An 18,755-nucleotide genomic window follows, 5' to 3' on the forward strand; every position below is an offset into this window, starting at 1 on the left:
AGGAGCAAACACGGGTTAGAGGAGAGGTGGGGGAGGATGGGGGAGAGGAGGGATGGGGCTGCTGCTTCATGTCTCCAGAAAAGCCACTTACTAGTTTACTGGGAGTGCCCCAATATTTACAGCTGTAGTTTGACTAGATAATTTATTTGCGTGTACTTGAGAGCAGGAAAAGCTGCTCTCAGGGATCAGGAGTGTCCAGCTGAGGTTCAGTGGTTGCTGTGCCGAAGGGGTGACCCTGCAGGTGCCCGGCGAGTCAGGAGGCTGGTGGAGCACTGATTTCCCCGTGGCTGTGCATGCTGGTGGGGCCGTGCCCGTGCTGGTTGCTGGGGTCAAACCTGCATCTGCTGCGTCCGAACGTCATGGCAGGACCGTGTGGGAAAGGTGGCTGGTGCCTGCCAAGCCCCAAAGCAGCTCAGCGGTGCACTGGCCGCTGCCAGGACTGGGGCCCCTTGGGGCAGCACAGGTAGATCAGGGCAGGAACAGCGTTTCTTGAAGTCCCCCCTTGCCTGAGGGAAAGCATGGCTGAGCAGGACAGACATGGCTTTAGCACCTCTCCTGGAGAGGTGACAACAGGCTCTTCCCGGTCTGGGTTCGTTGTCCCTGAGTCCCCTGCACTAAGTGTTTCCAAAGGCACAGGAGCCGCCTGCCCCATGTGCCCTGCGTGCACTGCAGTGGCTTGGGATGCTCACGGGGCTGCAAAGCCATGGGGCACCCGCACAGCTGGGGAGGGAGGTAGCAGCCCACGAGCCAGGCAGCGGCATGCTGGGGGAGCAGGACGAGCTCCCCGGCTGCAGGGTCCGGCTGCTCTCCAGAGGAGAGCATTTTTAATCGGAGCATAAAAAAACAGCATTTTTAATCGGAGCCCGGGCTCGCTAATCTCTTTAGTTCGTTTGGCCAGTAGGCCATTAACCCTGCACAGGGCAGCCCAGCCACGCCAGCAGCGGCATTGCCGGCATTTCCGCAGCCGGTGAAATGCAGAGCCCAGGGCTTACACCTTGCAAGGTAAGGGACGTGGGGAGGGCTGCTGTAGGTGTCTCGTTTGCAAGAGCATTTATTTGCTTTTTTGGATCGATCAGTCTGGGCCTGTTTCGTTTCAAATGGAAAGTTTTTTGCTGCTGGTTTGTGTGCACAGAACTCCTCCTGCCAGGGGCCCTGTAAAGCAGCAGGGGGACCGCGGGGGCCAGGGCATACGCACCCCATCCCTCTGCCTGCGGTAGGACCAGCTTTGCCCCACATCCCCGCGTCCTCAGCAAGCCCCATGCCTGCAGCCCTGCTGGGTGCCCTCCGGCACTTGGCAGCCATCTGGGTTTTCTCCTTGCCTGATCTCTGAGATCCAGCGCCCACTGTGCAGAAGCGAGCAGCACATCATGGAGCAGTGGAGGAGTGTGGCCGCAGTGGGTGCTCTCCTTCACTTCCCTCCAGCTGGGCTGTCCTGTGCCCCTCAGGGCAGGATTGCACCAGCAGCTCCGCTCTCCCTTTGGCATCTCTAGCCTGTGTCACTGCTGCAGAGAGGTGGGAAACACGGACCTTAGAGACCTGAGAAAACACCCAGGGCACAAAAGGAACCCAAAGAGATTGTCCAGCTGATGGTGCCAACACTGCTGTAATTAGAAAAAGAAATGACTAAAGAACCATTATCAAACCATGCACAAAGCGGGCTGGGAAATTGTCCGGGGGTGAGTGTTACTGGCAATGGTGAACTGCAGCAGTGAAGCCCGAGCTCTGAGTCAGGCTGGACGGGAGCTCCCATGGCTGGGGAGCGGGACAAGTACTGCAGTGTCACTCGGCCTGTCCTCTCGTGCTTTTTTGGAAATGAAATGCAGAGCAGGGGGAGTTAGGGAGGTGGGGAGCTGCTGCTGCTCGCTGCTCTATGCGCTGCCCGCAGCTGCAGCAGGGGCACTTGATGTGGGACGGCCACCGGCCCTGTGAATCTGGGGTGTCTGTGGGACTCCGTCCCTGCCCGGTGGCAGGGCTGGATGGGGCGTCTTGAAGGCACATGCCATCAGTTAGAGAGAGAGAGAGAGTCCCTTCTTCCCATTCCTGCTGTGGGCCAGAGCCAGCGTGCCCGGTACAGGATGGGGGGTCCAGTGTCCCTGCCTTGATGTGGCTTGGGCTGGCTCACCTCGTGTCTGCTTTAATTGAACAGGAGATTTCCTTCTTTTCTTTTTCAGTCTGCAGAATTCTTCGAAATGCTGGAAAAAATGCAGGTGAGCAGCAGCAGCGTGCGTGCCAGTAACGCGAGACATTCTCTGCCCAGCAGAGGCTGCAAAGGCAGAGATCCCACAGCAGCTTGTACATTTAACGTGCTGGGAGGCCTTGTATGATCATAACAAGTTTTGAATTATTGCTGACATCCCCAGCGCTGTGTGAGCCCTGCTGAGGGGGGGCACAGCAGGCGCTTCCCAGCTCAAACCATGCAGAAGAGAGCTGCACAGAAACACCCCAGCGCGCGGGGGGAGAGCAGTGGTTTCGGCAGCATCTTCCTCCAAGGTTATTCCCCATCGCCCCGAGCAGTTTTGCAAAAGGATGTTTAGGGGCACACGCTGTGAGACGTGGTCCCATTGCTTCCTGGTAAAGTCAGCACACCGCTGCCTGTCTTTGCAAATGGCAGGCTCTGGTACAGAGCACGGCTGTGTCAAGCACTGTCTTAGTACCCCTCATGTCAGGGCAAGGCATTCTCTTGTCCCACACTAAAACACATCAGGATCTGCCCAAGGAGGAGGGTCGAGGGACCCAGGTGTCCCCTGGCATGTGCCTTGTCCCTGCGGGAGGAGCACGGGCAGGTGGTGCTCACCCCTGATGCCAGAGGTGCGGTGCTACCCCAGCACGGTGCTCCCCCAGCGCGGCACAGGCAAGTGCGAGCAGGGTTTGCCGTCCCCAGGCTCCTGCCTGGGACAGACACTGTGAGACAGCCGGGGCCGTCGACCTGCCACACGTCGGGGCTGTTGTCCCTGCTCCGCAGGAAGGCAGCGCAGGGATTTCCTTTAGGAGCCCATCCCGGAGAAATTAGGATGAAACTGGAGTGGGATATGGGGCATTTTGTGTTTGGTGCTGTGCCGGCACCTGGGAAATGATAATCCCTGCCTCACATTTAGACATTTTCAGTGCGGTGTTGCTGTGTCCCAGGTCTTGTCCTACCACATCCCTGTCACCCATTTTTGCTCTGTTACGACAGGGTCTGTCCTGGCATGCTGGCAGCTCTGCCCGGCTCATCCTGGGCAGAAACCCCCTCCTTTCATGCCACTCATGTCAGAGTGATTTCCATGTAGCAAAATACCCTTGTGGTTTCGTCTGTGTTGTTGAACACATCTTAATTATTCAATCTATTCATTTTGTTCCAAACAGGCACCAAAACTTGAAGAACAGAGGACTGGAAGCCAAAAACATAAGGTTGCTTGACTTTTGTTTCTTGTGTGGATCTCTTCAAGTGCCCCCCCCCTTATCTCAGGGCTTTAATGTGTATTGTCAAAGACAGTCACTCAAAGGACTGAAAAGGATTTAAATGTTATCTAAAAACAAGGCACTGATTGAATTGCAAAGACGAGAGAGTGGTGCCTGTAAATCCCTAATCCAGCTTTATGTCCAAACCTGTGTATTTCAGCGGCGAACTGTGTAAAATGGTTGGGTTCTGCTGTAGAGCTGAGAAGCTTACACCAATAGTGGAGACCCCTTTGGAAAAGGACTTACCCGGCTGCAGTGCTTTCCCACAGACCCAGAGCAGGGAGGGGTTTCCGCGCCATGCCCCGGGGACTCAGCTGGGCTGCCATGGTGCCGGCGTGGTGCTGGTCCACCAGCCGCTGGCAGCACGGTGGCACCGCTCCTGGGGCTTGCGCCCTCCTCTGCGCACGGCGGCCTGGCCCGACATGAGCATCGCTCTCTGTTACCGCCTGGCACTCGGTGCAGGGTGTGAGGATGGGAGGGACCAGTGCAGTGGGCAGCTGGAAGCGCTCCCCGGGTTGGGTGTGCAAGGTTGTGGTCGTAAGGGGTGGCTGGTGGGGAACAGATGGTCATACGTGGTGTTTTGATTCCTTTTTCCAGGAAGACTACATCCCATACCCCAGCATCGATGAGGTGGGTGCTCTGGACCACCCTGAATGCCTTCAGGCGAATGCCTTTCCAAAATTGCCGGTAACGGGAATTGGCAGAGAGCCTGTTTCTGAGAGGAGCTGCACAAAGCACGTTCCCCCTCCCCACCTTTGTGGCTGCTGCTTTTCCTCGGTAGCATGTGCCCTCTTCTAGGAGAGAGACAAGAGGTTTTAGAGAGGGGCTGAATTTGTCCCCGTGGTGCTGGGGCTGGGGGCTGCTGCGGGAGGGGGCAGTGGGACACGGGGCAACGAGCCCCTGCACCCCACATCCGCACCCCGGTCCTGCCTGACCCCTCACGGGCGCATGTCTCTGCAGATCCTAGAGAAGGGCAGCCCGTACCCGCTGATCATCCTGCCCCAGTTCGGGGGATACTGGATCGAAGACCCAGAAAACCTCGGCACCCCCACCTCGTCCGACAGCAGCGTCTGTGAGGAGGAGGAGGAGAACCTCAGCCCCAGCACCTACGGCTACAAGCTGGAGTGCAAAGGAGAGGCCAGAGCCTACAGGAAGCATTTCCTGGGGAAGGTGGGTGCCCCTGCCGCAGGGGACGAGCAGTCAGCTGAAAATTGAACCACCCCCCCAAGAAAAGAAAAAATTCTAAAATTGTGAGCAAAATGGGAGAATTTTGCAACTTCCCTCTTCGCAAGGAGAGGAGGGGACTGGCAGGTTACCAGCTGTGGCAGTGATGGCCACGCACAGGGCAAAGGCCCCTGGGCCCCGCAGCCGGCAGGGCTCCCCCAGGACACCGGCTGGGCCCGCCGGCCCTGAGCCTGCCCCGTCTGCGGGGACCTGGGGCTCGGCCGGGCTCGGGGGACCTGGCGGAGCAGCCGCCTGCCTGCCCTCTTGCTCAAAGTCTTGTAATCCTCTTTTTCCCTCTGAACAAAGCTGAGAGCAGAGTGCTAAAGTCCACGGGCAGAGGGATTAAAGCCCTGGTCCTGGTGAGGAGGGGGTGCGAGTGTGTGTCCTCGAGGGGCGGGAGGGTGTCGGGGTGGCAGGCGAGTCCTCTGCTCCTGGCCGGGGTGGGGGGCAGCGTCCTTGCCATCATCGAGCTGCCTCCCCTGCTGCTAATGCACTGTTTTCTATTTTTAGGATCATTTAAATTTTTATTGTACAGCCAGCAGCCTTGGAAATCTGATCCTTTCTATTAAGTGTGAGGAGGCAGATGGCACAGAATATTTAAGGATTATACTCAGGTATGGAAAAAAAAAGAAAAAAGCTTTGTTTAACAAAATACTTTCTCTCTGGGAGTCCCTTGTTTTGTTTCTACTGTAAATGCTAGAGCCAGGCTGGCAGCACGCAGGCTGTCGCATACGGAGGGGCTCGGGGTGGGATGGGAGGCAGCGGCATCATCCTTTTGCTGTTTCTGCGCTGGGACTGCCTGACCCCCGATAATGAACACGAGACTTTGATCCGTTGCTAAGCCCGCTGAAACTGAGTGTAAACCTCTCCGTGACACAGGATAATACCAGTCACATCTATCGCCATCCCTCTGTAAGCTGACAAGACCCAGCGTGTCTGAGCCATTGTGTCATTTCCCTCCAAACTATGAATATTTTAAGAGCTGCAAAGATAAGAAGACAAATCAAGCCTTTGCTTACTAACCAGGCCCAACAAATTCGGCAGAACATCGTTTCCCAACAGCCGGTGGAGCATCGCTGCGTGCACGCTACAGGGCTGGCGAGCGGGGGGCTTGCGGCCAGTGTCTCTTTGCCTTAGACACTCCCTGATGTCTGCTCATTTCTTTTCCTTTGCTAGGTCCAAAGTGAAGACGTTGCATGAAAGGATCCCCCTGGCAGGATTTAGCAAGCTCCCTAGTATCCCCCAGATTGCAAAGGTAAAATGCCAGGCTGGGATGGGATACCTGCAGCAAAGCCCACGCCGCTGCGCCTTGGGCAGCGTTGGGCGGCGTTGGGCAGCAGTGCCTGGGCTCTCGTGTCCAGGGGCACTTGGCGGGTAGTGGTATGCACTGGCCCCGCTGTTGGTTCCCTGCTGATCCCAGGCAGGTCCCTGGTTATCACTGATATCTGGGGGAAGAGGTGAGGAAGTGGCAGCACCTTTCACCCATGGAGAGACCTGGGACTTGTCTTGCTGCATCCTCATTCGGGTACCAGCCAGGCCATGGGGCATCCCAATGAGAGGATGCGAAGAGGGGAGCTCCTGCAATTGGCGGCTGGATTTGGCTCCTTTATAAGACATTCATAGCCTTGCCGTGGAGTTTTGGCAGGACAGGGGTGTCTGCTCCGTGCTCCCAGGGACCCAGCACTGACTGCTCTTTCCCCTTGCCCACAGGCCTTCTGTGACGACGCCTCCGGGCTGAAGTTTAACCCGGTTCTGTACCCCAAGGTGAGGTAACTTACCCCAAGTCGGTCGCATATTTGGCAGAGAAGGTTGGACAGAGTTAATTCTCCCCTTTTCTCCAAGATCCAACGGCTACTTTGATACAGAGCACGGATATTTGTACTGCATCTTTCTAGCTCTCTACCTTTGTAGCTGCCTGCAAAGGGGATGTGAGCAGTGCAGCGGTGGCGTGCCGTGCTTGCGTCTGGGCAGCAGGTTAGCTAACAGCCATCTGATGGCATGTGAATGCCACCATCTCATTCTGTCAACCGGCCACCAAGGATTGATGGCACTTTGGTATTAATCTGCCCTCAGATTATGGTGAAGGAAGGAAAGGTGACCATCTGTGGGGTGTAAAACCTACCTGGTTCTTGGTTTGATGCCTTAAGGTTTGCTTGAAACCTGGTGAGACGGGTTGAGCCTGTGCTTGAGAAGCCGTGCAGGAAGAGATGCAGAGGCGGGTGGGTCACTGCGGGGGATGGAGTGTTTTATCCAGGTGGCAGTCCCCACTGGTGACGTACTGGGACTGACTCATTACCCACTCCAGGATTGCTTCTCCTCCTGTGTGCTCTTGTGCTGCCATAGAGACCCACTCCTGGGAAGTTACAAAGCAAAGCAAAGCAAATCCATCATTTTCAAGTACCTTTTATGTGGGAGACCTTTTCTGTGGCAGGCACAGCAGTAAGTTATAAGGCAGTTTCATCACCTTTGATGTAGCCAGGGTCAAAGTGATTTCGTTCATCTCTTGTTATTATTGATGTTGCTATCAAACCCTTGTCTGGCAGTTTGAGAACAGCTGATGCCCAACTGGGGAAGATGAACGTCTCTGACAGGGTCCCCACAGAGCAAGGCTGGGACTGTGGAGCTGGGGCGCTGCAAGAACTGCCGTTATCTGCACCCAAAGGGCCCCAAACTTCCCCTGGAAAACCTGTGAGAGGTCGGGGCTCCCTGTGCCCCCTGCCATGCCTGAGCACGGGGGCCGCAGCTCGTGCCCACCCGAAGCCCATGGGCATCCAGGTGGACTGTCTTGTGGCGTAGGCTGCAGGGACACTGATATCCAAAACCAGGGCCACTGTTGAAAACTTTTGTCCTATTTATGTGGAAATTTGGCTTCTGCCCCCTTCCCACTCCCTCGGGTGCTGCCCCGCCATTGCCGTACCCCACTGCAGCTCCAGCGGGCTCTCGCCCCCTGCCCGCCGTGAGGAGCCGAACCACAGGCAATAGCAAATAGGAAATGCGCCAAGTAGAGCTGTGAGCAAGGTTTGCTCTTCTGGACGTCGTGTTTTGAACTACCGAATGAAATAATTCGTGTTTTGTTTTACTGCAGGCGTCCCAGATGATAGTGTCTTATGATGAACACGAGGTCAACAACACATTCAAGTTTGGTGTGATCTATCAGAAGTTCAGGCAGGTGAGTAATCCCCGTGCTGTTCTCGTGGAGCACATCCCTGCTTGCCAGAGCTCTGTGTTTCATAAGTGTGGGACCCCTGAAGCTGAAATTCGGCCCTGTGGTTAATTCTGTCACGTGCAACACGTTGTGTTACTGGGTGTCCTCGCTAATAATGCATTTCTTATTGCTCGGATGTTTCCCTGACTCATTAAAAAATGATGTGACTGAAAAAATTCAGTATGGAAATCAGCCCACAAGCTGCTGTAGGGAAAAGTGGATGTGAAAATGGATTTTAGCAGGCATGGTATTTTAATCAGATACATGTTTAGACAGTGAAACATTTACATTTGTCTTGGAGGACTGTGGGCTATGAAGACATGCGTTTGCTGAAAATGCTGTCATTAGCCGAGGGACTCCGGATGGGGACTGCAGAGACAGCTGAGTCTTATAACTCACCAAAGATTATTGACAGGCACTCTAATTATCCTTACATATTGCATTTTATTTTGGATTGAGTAACTCATGCAAGACCATAATTAAGGTCTCATTGTTTTGAAATAGAGCACGCAAGGGATGATTAAGACTTGGATTTTCCAATGAAGGATGCATTTGCATTTTGGTATTTCCTGTACGTTATCCTAAGGTCCCTTGCTTTCGGTCAGAAGTCGCTCTCAGCAGCTTTACCTTTGGGTGCCTTGGTGGCTGAGCGGGCTGCGACCAGCCCACAGCTGGTGCTGGTGGCTGAGCGTGGTGGTGCCAGCTGGGGAGCGGAGGCGGGGAGCAGCCCGTGGCTGTGCGCGGCATCCCGGGGACGAGGTGCTGGTCGTGGCCCCGGGGGGTCACACACGGGGCAGGAGGTGGCAGGAGATGGGCGGGCAAGGAGAGGTGGCCTGAGCAGAAACCGCCGTTAGAGCTGGGGCGGGTTCCTTTCTCTGTTGCTGTGGCACTGTGTGCTGATAGCAAGGTTTGATTTTAAGAAGGTGCTCAGAGCAGGGTGACAAGCAGAAGCCGCGTTTCAAAAGGACCTTGCACGTTAGTGGTGTCCATGGTCCATAGCTGTGTCCATAGCACCCGTAGCATGACAGAGGAGCAGCCCTGGGGGGTCCCCGAGGGCGCAGGGCTGTCCCAGTGCGTGGCGGCCGCTGGGGACGGTGGCTTTGGTCACGCTCGGCTCAGGCAGTGCGGGGGCCTCTGCGGCTCCGTCAGACCAACACCGCGGTGACAGAGCCATGGCCAGACCCTCCTCCTTCCCCCGGGAGCCGGTTTGGCGGGTGCTGCACAGCCTGGGCAGGCTGGCTGCTGGAAACAGGCAGGGCTGGGGCTCTCAAAAGATGCGCCCTGTGTTTTGTAGACCCAAGAGGAGGAGTTGTTTGGCAATAATGAAGAGAGCACTGCCTTCAAGAACTTCTTAAGTTTTCTGGGAGACACGATAACACTCCAGGACTTCAAAGGGTAAGTTAAATAAAAGGAATGATTTTACAAACACATTTAACCAGAGACCATGTCATATGTAAAAATATCTACCGTGCGAGAACAGAAGTCATCTCACTCATGAGCGGGATGTACCGAGCAGAAGCAAATATAGCTTTGGCTTGTTTTTCAAAGCTGGGGGAGTTTTCCAAAAAAAATTGGAGCTGCCAAGAGAAAAGAACTTCCTTTCCTGCAGTTTTGAGGTTGTGAGAAAATCTGGCTATAGATGAAAGGAACTTCATATGGAAATGTGCCCTGTCCGGTGTTGCGGGCTCAGTCACGGCGCGGGCAGAGACCCCCCGCTGCTGGCGAGGGCCGTGGGCTGGCAGGCGCGGGCAGCCCGCCGCGGCAGTGCTCTGCGCCGTGGGCTGCGGGCAGCCCGCCGCGGCACGCGGCAGATGGCTGGCACCCGCAGCTGCGGTCAGCTCTGGCCGACCGGCATGGCTCTGCTGCACACCCTGAATTTCAGACTGGTGACAGCGATGCTTAGTTACAATACGTGACGCATGGTTTGTTCTTTCCCGTTTGCTCGCTACTAGATAAAGATAAATGAGTTGGTTTGTTCTGTCACCCTGTCCCCTGACAGCCGCTGGCGCGCTCTGCTAAGCTTTCAATTAATATTTCTTCATTTCTCCCCGACTTTCGCTTCGTCTCCAGTTTTCGAGGAGGTCTGGATGTCAGCCACGGGCAGACGGGAGCAGAGTCTGTGTACACGGTGTTCAGGGACAGGGAGATAATGTTTCACGTCTCTACAAAGCTGCCTTTTACCGAAGGAGATACACAACAAGTAAGGGAGATGAGCTTCCTTCCACAGAATTGTCTGAGCCGGGATGCGCCGGCGCTGTCCTGCCCAGCGCTGCCAGCCACCGAGCCCCAGCGTCGTGGCATCCTCGGCTGGCGGGCGGTGGCGTGGGCAGCAGCTGCGTGGGCTCCCCGGCGTGCGGCAGCCCGTGCGCCTGGAGCTGATGTTAGCTCCCAAGGGAGCAGAGCCGCCTGGCTTTACCGACCAAATGTTTTCCCTTTCTGCTTAGCTCCAGAGGAAGAGGCACATTGGCAATGACATTGTGGCAATTATCTTCCAAGAAGAGAACACGCCGTTTGTCCCAGACATGATCGCCTCCAACTTCTTGCACGCCTACATTGTTGTGCAGGTGGAAAACCCCGAGGCAGATAACACGGCGTACAAGGTAAGGGGAATCTCGACTTGTACGTGCTGATTTTCGCTTCGGCCTCTCAGGCTGAGGTCTGGAGGTGGCTGCCCAGCAGCTGCCCTGCCCGTGTGCTCAGTGATACAACCAGTATTATACCTAACTGGAATAGGTATGTGTATATTAAACATACATATATACACACACACACATATATTTATCTGTGCACTATTACACAGTGTGTGTGTATGCATACATATTTGTATAAAATATGTGCATGTATAATAGCATGCACATTTACTAAAGATTTTTGATGCTACGCAATAGTTGAATAAGCTTCAGAACAGCTCATACCTGTCTAACACCGCTCAAGTGCAGGTAGCATAAACCCTGTTATCTCTGTTTTCTAATGAAGAGATCCAGTAAGACATAACTTTTCAAACTGAAAGCACATTGCGTAGAGCCACAAATGAAAACAGAATTCATAGGAAGTAAACGTAAAAAGCTGTGCATGGTTAACCCTCTCATGAAAGCAGGAGTGATGACTGATGAGGGCTGGGGAGGAGCGGTCTCTCCGGCAGGGTGAGGGCTCTGGGATGCCCCTTGGCTCTCAGGCGCTGGGGCGGCTGAGCTGGGCTGGGCTGAGCTGGGCTGCTGGGCTGGGCTGAGCTGGGAGCTGGGCTGAGCTGGGCTGGGCTGGGCTGAGCTGGGCTGCTGGGCTGTGAGCTGGACTGGGCTGAGCTGAGCTGGGCTGGGGAGACCATCGCCTGCCCCACGCCTGCTGCCCTCCAGGAGAGGGATGTCTGTGCTGGGGGCTGCCCTGCTGCACCCACGGGAATAACGTTTCTCTTGGCTCCGCAGGTGTCCGTCACGGCCCGGGAAGATGTCCCCTCCTTTGGCCCACCCCTGCCAAGCCCGCCAGTATTTCAGAAAGTAAGAGATGAGACGGGAAGTATGTTCCAAGCCATAAAAAAACCTATGTGTATGTCCGAGATGTTTTCTTAGGGAAAACATGACTTCTGGAATTTATATGCATTTATTTTGATTTCTAGTGAGGCCCATGGGGTTTATGGTAGGGTGGGAGGCTGTGCACCATCGCACAGTGTAACCCGTGCAAGTCGGCAGCTGCGGCTCTGCTGCTGGGGCGCCCGTGTCAGTGTGGGGGTGACGGCCAGTGCAGGAGGGCACCCCGAGCCCATCTGGGGTTTCCCACCAATGCGCTCACATCTGGAGGGGGCTGCAGGGTGCTGTGAGCTCGGGTTTTGGGTTGGTACAGCTCTGGTACCAGAGATATGCAGAGTCTTTGGCTGGTGTTTTCCACCTTGCCTCTCTCCCCCCAGAGCCCCGAGTTCCGGGAGTTCCTGCTGACCAAGCTCATCAATGCCGAGAATGCCTGCTGCAAGTCGGACAAGTTTGCAAAGCTGGAGGTAACGCTGCCTGCCCATCCCTGCCCAGCGCCACAGCGGGCGCAGGGAGGCTCTCGGCATTCCTCCTCAAAGCTGCGTTTCCCCAGCTGAGCTGGGTCAGCGCTTGCAGGGACGAGTGATCAAAGCGTGCATGTGTCTCAGTGCACTTGATGGCTGTGGGGCCACTGGTGCCCTCGGCGGGGGGATGAGCCAGCTGTCCCGTGGGTCGGCACCGCTGCCCCGTCCCTCGGGGCCCCCAGCTGAGCCTGTTCTCGCTCCCCCAGGACCGGACACGGGCTGCCTTGTTGGACAACCTTCATGACGAGCTCCATGGGCACACACAGACCATGCTGGGGCTGGGGCCCGAGGAGGACAAGCTGGAGAACGGGGGTCACGGAGGCTTTCTGGAGTCTTTCAAGGTAACCCCCCCGTCCCTTGCCAACAGCAGAGTTAAAATGCAGCCAGGGCTGGAAGAGCACATTTTAGTGGAAGATGCGGATGAGTGGTGTTGGGGGACGAGAGATGTCCCCTGAGAGCAGGGTGGCGGGAGGAAGTAGGAGCTCACCACCACCAGCGCCCGCGCAGCCAGTGGACACCCGAGCTGGTCCCAGCAGGAGCAGGCGCAGGCTGAAGCGGTTGTGGTATTGGCAAGTGCCACCATCGGGGTGACCTCTCCAGAGCCCTGGAGCACCTCCTCTCCCGCCAGCGTGCTCTGGCATTCGCCATGTCTCCAGAGGGGTCTCGGTCCAGGGCCAGTACCACGGCGAGGGCTGTGCCTGCAGTCGGTCTCTGCTGCAGCAGGTTATGTCCCCGGGCTGCTGGCAGCCCCTCTGTGCCACCCTGGCTGTGGGATGGGGCTGGGCGGGAGGACGCCTGGGGGTGGCTGCCGTGGCAAGCAGGTGGGAGGTGGTTGTTGTTGTGTTAAATGGGAGACACAATGAGAGGTGCTGGGTGTGTAGAGGGGAAACGGTGCTGAGTGTGTGCTGGGGGGGATTGGAGGTGTAAGGGGAGAGAAGGGAGAATGGGTTGGCAGAAAAGGGGGGAGGAGAAAAAGAAATGAGATAAAATGATGTGGACAAAACTGAGCAACCGTTGGAGGTAGGGACAATGACCAGCTGGGCAGTGTGGGACGTCCCTGAAAACGGAGGGGCAGCACTTAGTCTTGGGGGATGAGCCATTGCCAGAAGTCTCTGGTGAGGCTCCCCTGCGACAGCGACAGGGAGGCGGCTGGGAAGGGCTGGCACGTGTAAATCTGGGCTTCACTCACGGGTGGGTGTTCAACGGAGCTCCTGAGCCAGGGCACCGTGTCCCTGCCGTGGGTGACGCCTGTGGCCATGCTTCGGCCTGTGCAGCTCCCCCACGCCTCTCCCCATCCTGCTCCTGGTGCGTCAGCTCTGCCGGGCAAAGGCCATTTTAGCTGCATCTACAGCAGGGACGGGTGCTGGTGCGGGGTGGCCGTCACCATCCCGGGCAGGGAGCTGCCCTGGCTGCAGCTGTATGGAGACAACTCCTGCAGCTACCTTATAGGAACAGTTTTCTCTATGGTATAGAGAAACAGGCACTGGTAAGAGATGAGTCACCTCATCCTGCACCGGACAGCTGCAGAGGAGGGGTGAGCAGCTCCCTGGCCCCCACTGTGTGGGTGGGTGGAGGCTCAGGTGTGCCCTGTTTAGGTACGAGATATGTTGTAGAACTTGAGATGCTGGGCAGTCACATCACAGTGTTCACTTCAGGGTCTGAGATGCTGATGTTAAATAATCATTTTTTTGTATGCTTTTTGTGTACGAGAAAGTGGACTTTGCTCTTTTGGCGTTGCAGGGTGTGCCAGGGCAGGTGATGAGTTCCGTGGTCCGGACTGGGCTGCGTTTGCCTGGCCGCCTCGGGACCGCGCTGCTGGGCTGCATCCTAGCTTATGTCCTCCACCGCGTGCTGTCAGAGTGAATGGGGGAGAGGAGAGACGGTAAATAAGAGGGCTGGGAAGGGGTGAGGCCTGATCCCCACGGTTTCTTTTTGCCCGGTGCCTTACACCTGCGACCCAGCCCGCAGCCCCTTCCTCCCCGGCCATGCGACGTGGGGACCGGCCGCTCAGAGGAAAGCGGAACTTGTTTCTGCTGGGCTCTGAGCAAGCAAGAGGGGTGCCTTTGCCTCCCTGCTGCGGGGAGAGGAGCCGCTGGCCAGCCCCCCTTGGGAGGGGGTGTCAGGGTGCCCAGCAGAGCTCCGCAGCCTCGGCAGCCCCGGGCAGGAACCTTCCTGCCTGCATGGCATGAGCACCCGCTGGCGCTGCTGGCAGCAAAGCAAGCAACCAGTTACTTTTATTTGCAAACACTGTCAAATTTTGTATGAATTGCTGACCCTAATAAATCAGGTCTGATGGACTCTTGCTTGGTGTTTGTTACTGGATGGGCAGAAGGGGACAGCGCGGGGCTGTCAGGGCAGCCATAGTCCCTGGCACAGGCTGGGACTTGGTGAGAGCTTGGGGCTGCAGCTCCCGCTTACCCCAGTGCAGGTCCGCCCCTGGAGCCAGCAGCAAACTGGTGCCTGTGCACCATCGATACAGTGCCGGGCACCTCCAGAAATCTGGCCCTTGATGGCTTGTTTCCTCCAAAATCTCTTTACCTTGAGCTGCAATTCAAGGGGCTGGAGGAGAGGTAGCCATGGCGCGGAGGGTAGCGCAGCAGCAATTCAAAGGGAATAGCTGCGAAGAACAACTTTCCTGTAATTGGCACACTGGCATTACAGTCCAGTTTGGGCTCCTGTTACTATGGTGACTACAGTAATTAGAATATGGATATGGATTTCTTTTTTTTAACTTGTGCATTTCACTGCTGCTTTTCATAGCGTGTGCCAGACTTTCAAAAGATCTTGCGGTCACATTTGTAAGTGCTTGGGACAACAACTGAGAGAAGACTTTAAAAATAGCTCAGGTCCTGTTTAAGCACCCAAACGAGCGTTCAGATCTGCAGAATTTCTCTGCTGCTGGTATGCGCAGCTCTGCTTGCAACAGTTAGAGTCAAAACAGGTTACAGCAGTGCTCTTCCTCGGCTTGAGCCGCCAACGTTTGCAGAGCCTGGCTGTTGGCCCTTTCCTGGGGGACGTGGAGAGCTCCGTGGGGGCTGCAAGTCCCATAGTGTCCAGACTCGGCGTGGCACATCTCCGGGCTCTGCTGCAGAGGCAGGTTGGACTCTGCGCCTCTGCTCCATGCCCGGGCGAGGCGTGCCCTGCCGTGGGCATCCCTCGGCGTGCAGAGCTCCAGTGGTGCTCCAGCTCTCCGGGGCAGCCAGAGGGAACAAGGGCACGAGGCCTTGCTCTGGACATCTCGCTCCTGTAAAAACCAGCCTGTGCCAAAACAGACACGGATGTTTCAGGGCAGCTGGGAACAGGCTGTGGTTTGCTGAGTGAGCGAGGTGCCTAAGGCTGAGCGGGAAACAGAGCCCTCAGCCTGGGCTGGGAGGAGGCCACGGGCGCTTTGGCCAAGGGGTTGGATTGCAGGAGGGGTTTGGCACAGCAGCGGTCGTGGTCCTTGATTTGCCGCATCCAGCAGTGGGGATGCAGCAGGAGAAACCGCGCTGGGCTGCAGCGCTGGCACAGAGCACGGCAGGCCTGAGCACGGGTGGGCTCTCGGCTGGAAGCTGCGCCCGGACTTGGTGATGTGGCCCAGGCGAGGGTGGTCCGGCAGAAGGCGTGCCCGGAGCTCCGGAGAGCGGGGCCGATGTGAAAAGAGTGAGGGAAGAGGGCTGCTTGGTCTGGAGAAATGAAGACCAAAGGGGTCAGGGAGGGTCTGTGACCATGCTGCGACTGCCGCAGGGACGATGTTGCGCGGCTCATCTGTGGGTCTGTTACAGGGATGGCTGGGCCAAACCGTCAGCAGAAGAGGTTCAGGATAAACGTATTTTTCAAGCATAAGCATGCTGAAGAACAGAAGTACCTTTGTGAAGAGGCTGTGAAGCCTCCAGCTCTGGGGGTGTTTCGGGGCAGGTTGGAGAGGTCCATCAGCGCGCGGGAGAGGTGCAGGCAGCAGGCAGGACAGGAGTCTCTTTGCGGGACCCGTCCTCTCCCAAGTCCAGGGAGAATCGCGGGGCGGGGGGAGGAGTGCATCCAAACACTGGCTTCTGACTCAGCTGTGGTCACCGTGTTCTTGCTGAGGAGGCCGGGAGGTCGGCCAGGCGCTGGGCAGGAGGCAGGGCTCTGGGGCTCATGTCTGCCGCTCCCTGTCCCATAGCTGCAGTCCTCGGCCCTCGCACCCGGCATCGTGGGGGCAGTGAGGGAAAACCCGACCTTGTCCTGGCTGTGCGGCTCCCCGAGGGGCGGCTCATCCTCAGGCTGTGCGGAGCAATGGCTGCTGCTGTTACTCGTGGGATTGTTGTTGGTGTGCGCCAGCTCTCAGGGGGACGACCAGGCAGGTCACGCTCCGGTGTGCCTTGGGGGGGGCCCTGCAGCTGGGGAGGGGGTTTGGGGTTGGCGCCCCACAGGGTGGTGATGACCTGCTGTCCCCTGTCCCTTCGGGCCACAGAGAGCCATCCGGGTGCGCAGCCACTCCATGGAGACGATGGTGGGCAGCCAGAAGAAGCACCACGGCGGCGGCATCCCGGGCAGCCTCAGCGGGGGCATCGCGCACAACAGTGGCGAGGTGACCAAGACCACCTTCTCGGTGAGCGCATCTGCGCGTCCCTCTGTCCTGCTGTCCCTCTGTCCATCCCTCCCTCCCTCCCCAGCCTGGCAGGGCACTGCGCTGCACTGACGTAGTCTGGCAGTCCCCTGTGCGGGCAGTAAATGTAGGGGCGAGGAGAACATTCGAGCGGAGCACGATTTTATGGGTGCTGTGTTCAAGTTGGGTTTGTTTTGTGGAAGAAGAAGATTGGCTTCCTGGGGTTTTCAGCCCCAAAGTACAAAGGAGATATAAAAGAAATTCTGGCATTACATGTTTCCTAGATGTGCAGGCCGAGAATTGTGGGCAGCATAATTCCTCGTAGGATGTTTAGTCTTAAGAGCTTCTAGGAACTCATAGACTGTTCTGTGCTTTCAGCCCCCTGTACCAGCAGCTGCCGCCAAGAACCAGTCCAGGAGCCCCATCAAGCGCCGTTCAGGGCTGTTCCCTCGCCTGCACACGGGGTCTGAGAGCCAGGCGGAGAGCAGGACAAGGTGGTAAGTTTGCATTGCCCTGGTCACTAGGGTTAAAAGCGTGTTAAACATCAGAGAAGGTGTTGGTGGGTGCTGGAGACCTTGCCTGGGGCGCAGCCTCCCCTTTCCACACAAGCCAGCAATGAGAGCTGATTTTGCCGTGTTCGAGGGAATGGTGCCTTGGATCCCTTCCCTCTGTTTTAAATCGAAGCGGTGGTATCCAGAGAGCATCTGTTACTCTTACAGTTTAGCATTTGGTGTTAGGGAGTATAATTTGACCATCCTTTTTAAGTCTCTTGTATAACTTGTGCAACCTGTCTCTTTGTGCCCTCAGTGACAGTGTTTCTGGAGCCCAGAAGACACCAGATTTGGGACATTCTTCTCAAGAGATGAAATCTGAAACCTCATCCAACCCCAGCTCCCCTGAAATATGCCCCAACAAAGACAGGTGAGCCGGGAGGAGCCCCGTCCTCCTCTGACCGGAGCTCAAGACACCCTGAGCTGACAGACCATCAGGGACTTTGTCAAACAAAAGCATCTCCAGGTTTTACTATAAATAAGTTTGATATTAAGGGAGGAAAAAAAAGATTCCGGTGATTCATGAGCACAGCTCCTTTATGGTCTGAAAATAGCCATCTTTAAAAAGAAGAGGAGGAAAGAGCAGTATTTGACAGAAGTTGCCCAAACCCTCACAGCACGGGAGCTGGGGAGGCCCGTGGTGCCCGTCCCTGCCACTGGGGAGTCATCCCGACCCACGGGTTTCTGCTGGTGGCACCCACCAGCTACTTTATCCCATGCTCTTGGAAATGGTTATTTACAGAAACACCTGGCTAGGTTTGTCCCTATGGCAGCTGCTTTGCTCCGGGGGTGCGCAGGAGGGCCTGTCCCCACTGTCATAGCCCAAAGGACACGGCTTTCCGAGTGACAATCACATGGTCTCCGTTTTGTTTCGCCTCTCTTCCTAGGCCATTTATTAAGCTGAAAGAGAACGGGAGGTCAAATATCTCCCGTTCCTCCTCGAGCACCAGCAGCTTCAGCAGCACGGCGGGGGAGAGCGAGACCCTGGAGGAGTACGACAGCGTGGTAAGCACCAAACCCGCCCCGCGGCACGCTCGGGCTCAGGACCCCGCAGCTCCGCACGCCCCTCAGCTTCCTGCTGCCTCCGGACCCTCGGGTGGTCTCTGTGCGGGGGGGAAGTGTCCTGCGGCCCCCCCTAGGTGCCTTGTCCCAGCTGACATCAAGGGGCTTAATCCCGTCCCCTGGTGTGGGGAGGAGGTGGGTTGGGGTGCCCGGTGGGACACTCCGGTGAGCCTTGGCGTGCACTGGGGCAGGCACTCCGGGGCCAGGAGGTTGCTCCGTCAGGACAAGCTCTCCCGTGAGTGGGCACACGGTGGGGCTCTGATGAGCAGGGATGTAATGAGGCATCAGCAGGGCGTGGGGAGAAAAGCTGGCTGCACAAGAGAAAGCCGTGTCCCGGTCTCTCCCCGTGCAGGGAAGCCAGCCGTCTACAGCATCGCCGTTCAAGCAGGACGTGTTTGTCTATGGCGCCTCGCCCGGCAGCGAGAGCCCGAGCGTGGGGGCTGCGGCCACCCCTGTGATCATGAGCAGGAGCCCCACAGGTGGGTCACGGGGGCGCGGGAGGGCTGTCAGGGGCACCAGCTCTGCCTTTGCTCCTGGAGCCCCTGGAAGCCCCCGGGGTCCTGCAGCGGCAGGTCGGGGTGGGGTCTGCAGCTCTGGGACGGAGAAGCCCCCTCCCCAGCCTTGCCCGGGCTGCAGGCGGCTGCCGGGGGAGGCGGGTGA

At 57.0% G+C, this 18,755-nt stretch overlaps 1 protein-coding gene across 1 annotated transcript in view; it reads left to right on the forward strand.

Moving 5' to 3' along the window:
- The window catches only part of RAP1GAP2 (RAP1 GTPase activating protein 2), a 97,045-nt gene that overhangs the window by 76,841 nt on the left and 1,449 nt on the right, over positions 1 to 18,755 (forward strand). The window contains exons 6-24 of the mRNA XM_019471786.1: positions 2,172 to 2,207; positions 3,346 to 3,390; positions 4,039 to 4,071; positions 4,402 to 4,611; positions 5,176 to 5,279; positions 5,842 to 5,920; positions 6,376 to 6,429; positions 7,751 to 7,834; positions 9,165 to 9,265; positions 9,941 to 10,070; positions 10,315 to 10,470; positions 11,293 to 11,364; positions 11,772 to 11,858; positions 12,122 to 12,256; positions 16,348 to 16,485; positions 16,861 to 16,979; positions 17,290 to 17,403; positions 17,921 to 18,038; positions 18,448 to 18,574. Of these exons, the coding sequence (XP_019327331.1) occupies positions 2,172 to 2,207; positions 3,346 to 3,390; positions 4,039 to 4,071; positions 4,402 to 4,611; positions 5,176 to 5,279; positions 5,842 to 5,920; positions 6,376 to 6,429; positions 7,751 to 7,834; positions 9,165 to 9,265; positions 9,941 to 10,070; positions 10,315 to 10,470; positions 11,293 to 11,364; positions 11,772 to 11,858; positions 12,122 to 12,256; positions 16,348 to 16,485; positions 16,861 to 16,979; positions 17,290 to 17,403; positions 17,921 to 18,038; positions 18,448 to 18,574 (1,942 nt within the window). The remainder of the gene's footprint in view (positions 1 to 2,171; positions 2,208 to 3,345; positions 3,391 to 4,038; positions 4,072 to 4,401; positions 4,612 to 5,175; positions 5,280 to 5,841; positions 5,921 to 6,375; positions 6,430 to 7,750; positions 7,835 to 9,164; positions 9,266 to 9,940; positions 10,071 to 10,314; positions 10,471 to 11,292; positions 11,365 to 11,771; positions 11,859 to 12,121; positions 12,257 to 16,347; positions 16,486 to 16,860; positions 16,980 to 17,289; positions 17,404 to 17,920; positions 18,039 to 18,447; positions 18,575 to 18,755) is intronic.

The sequence above is a fragment of the Aptenodytes forsteri genome, unplaced genomic scaffold (assembly GCF_000699145.1).
Source record: "Aptenodytes forsteri isolate BGI_AS27 unplaced genomic scaffold, ASM69914v1 Scaffold66, whole genome shotgun sequence".
NCBI classification, from domain to species: Eukaryota; Metazoa; Chordata; class Aves; order Sphenisciformes; family Spheniscidae; genus Aptenodytes; species Aptenodytes forsteri.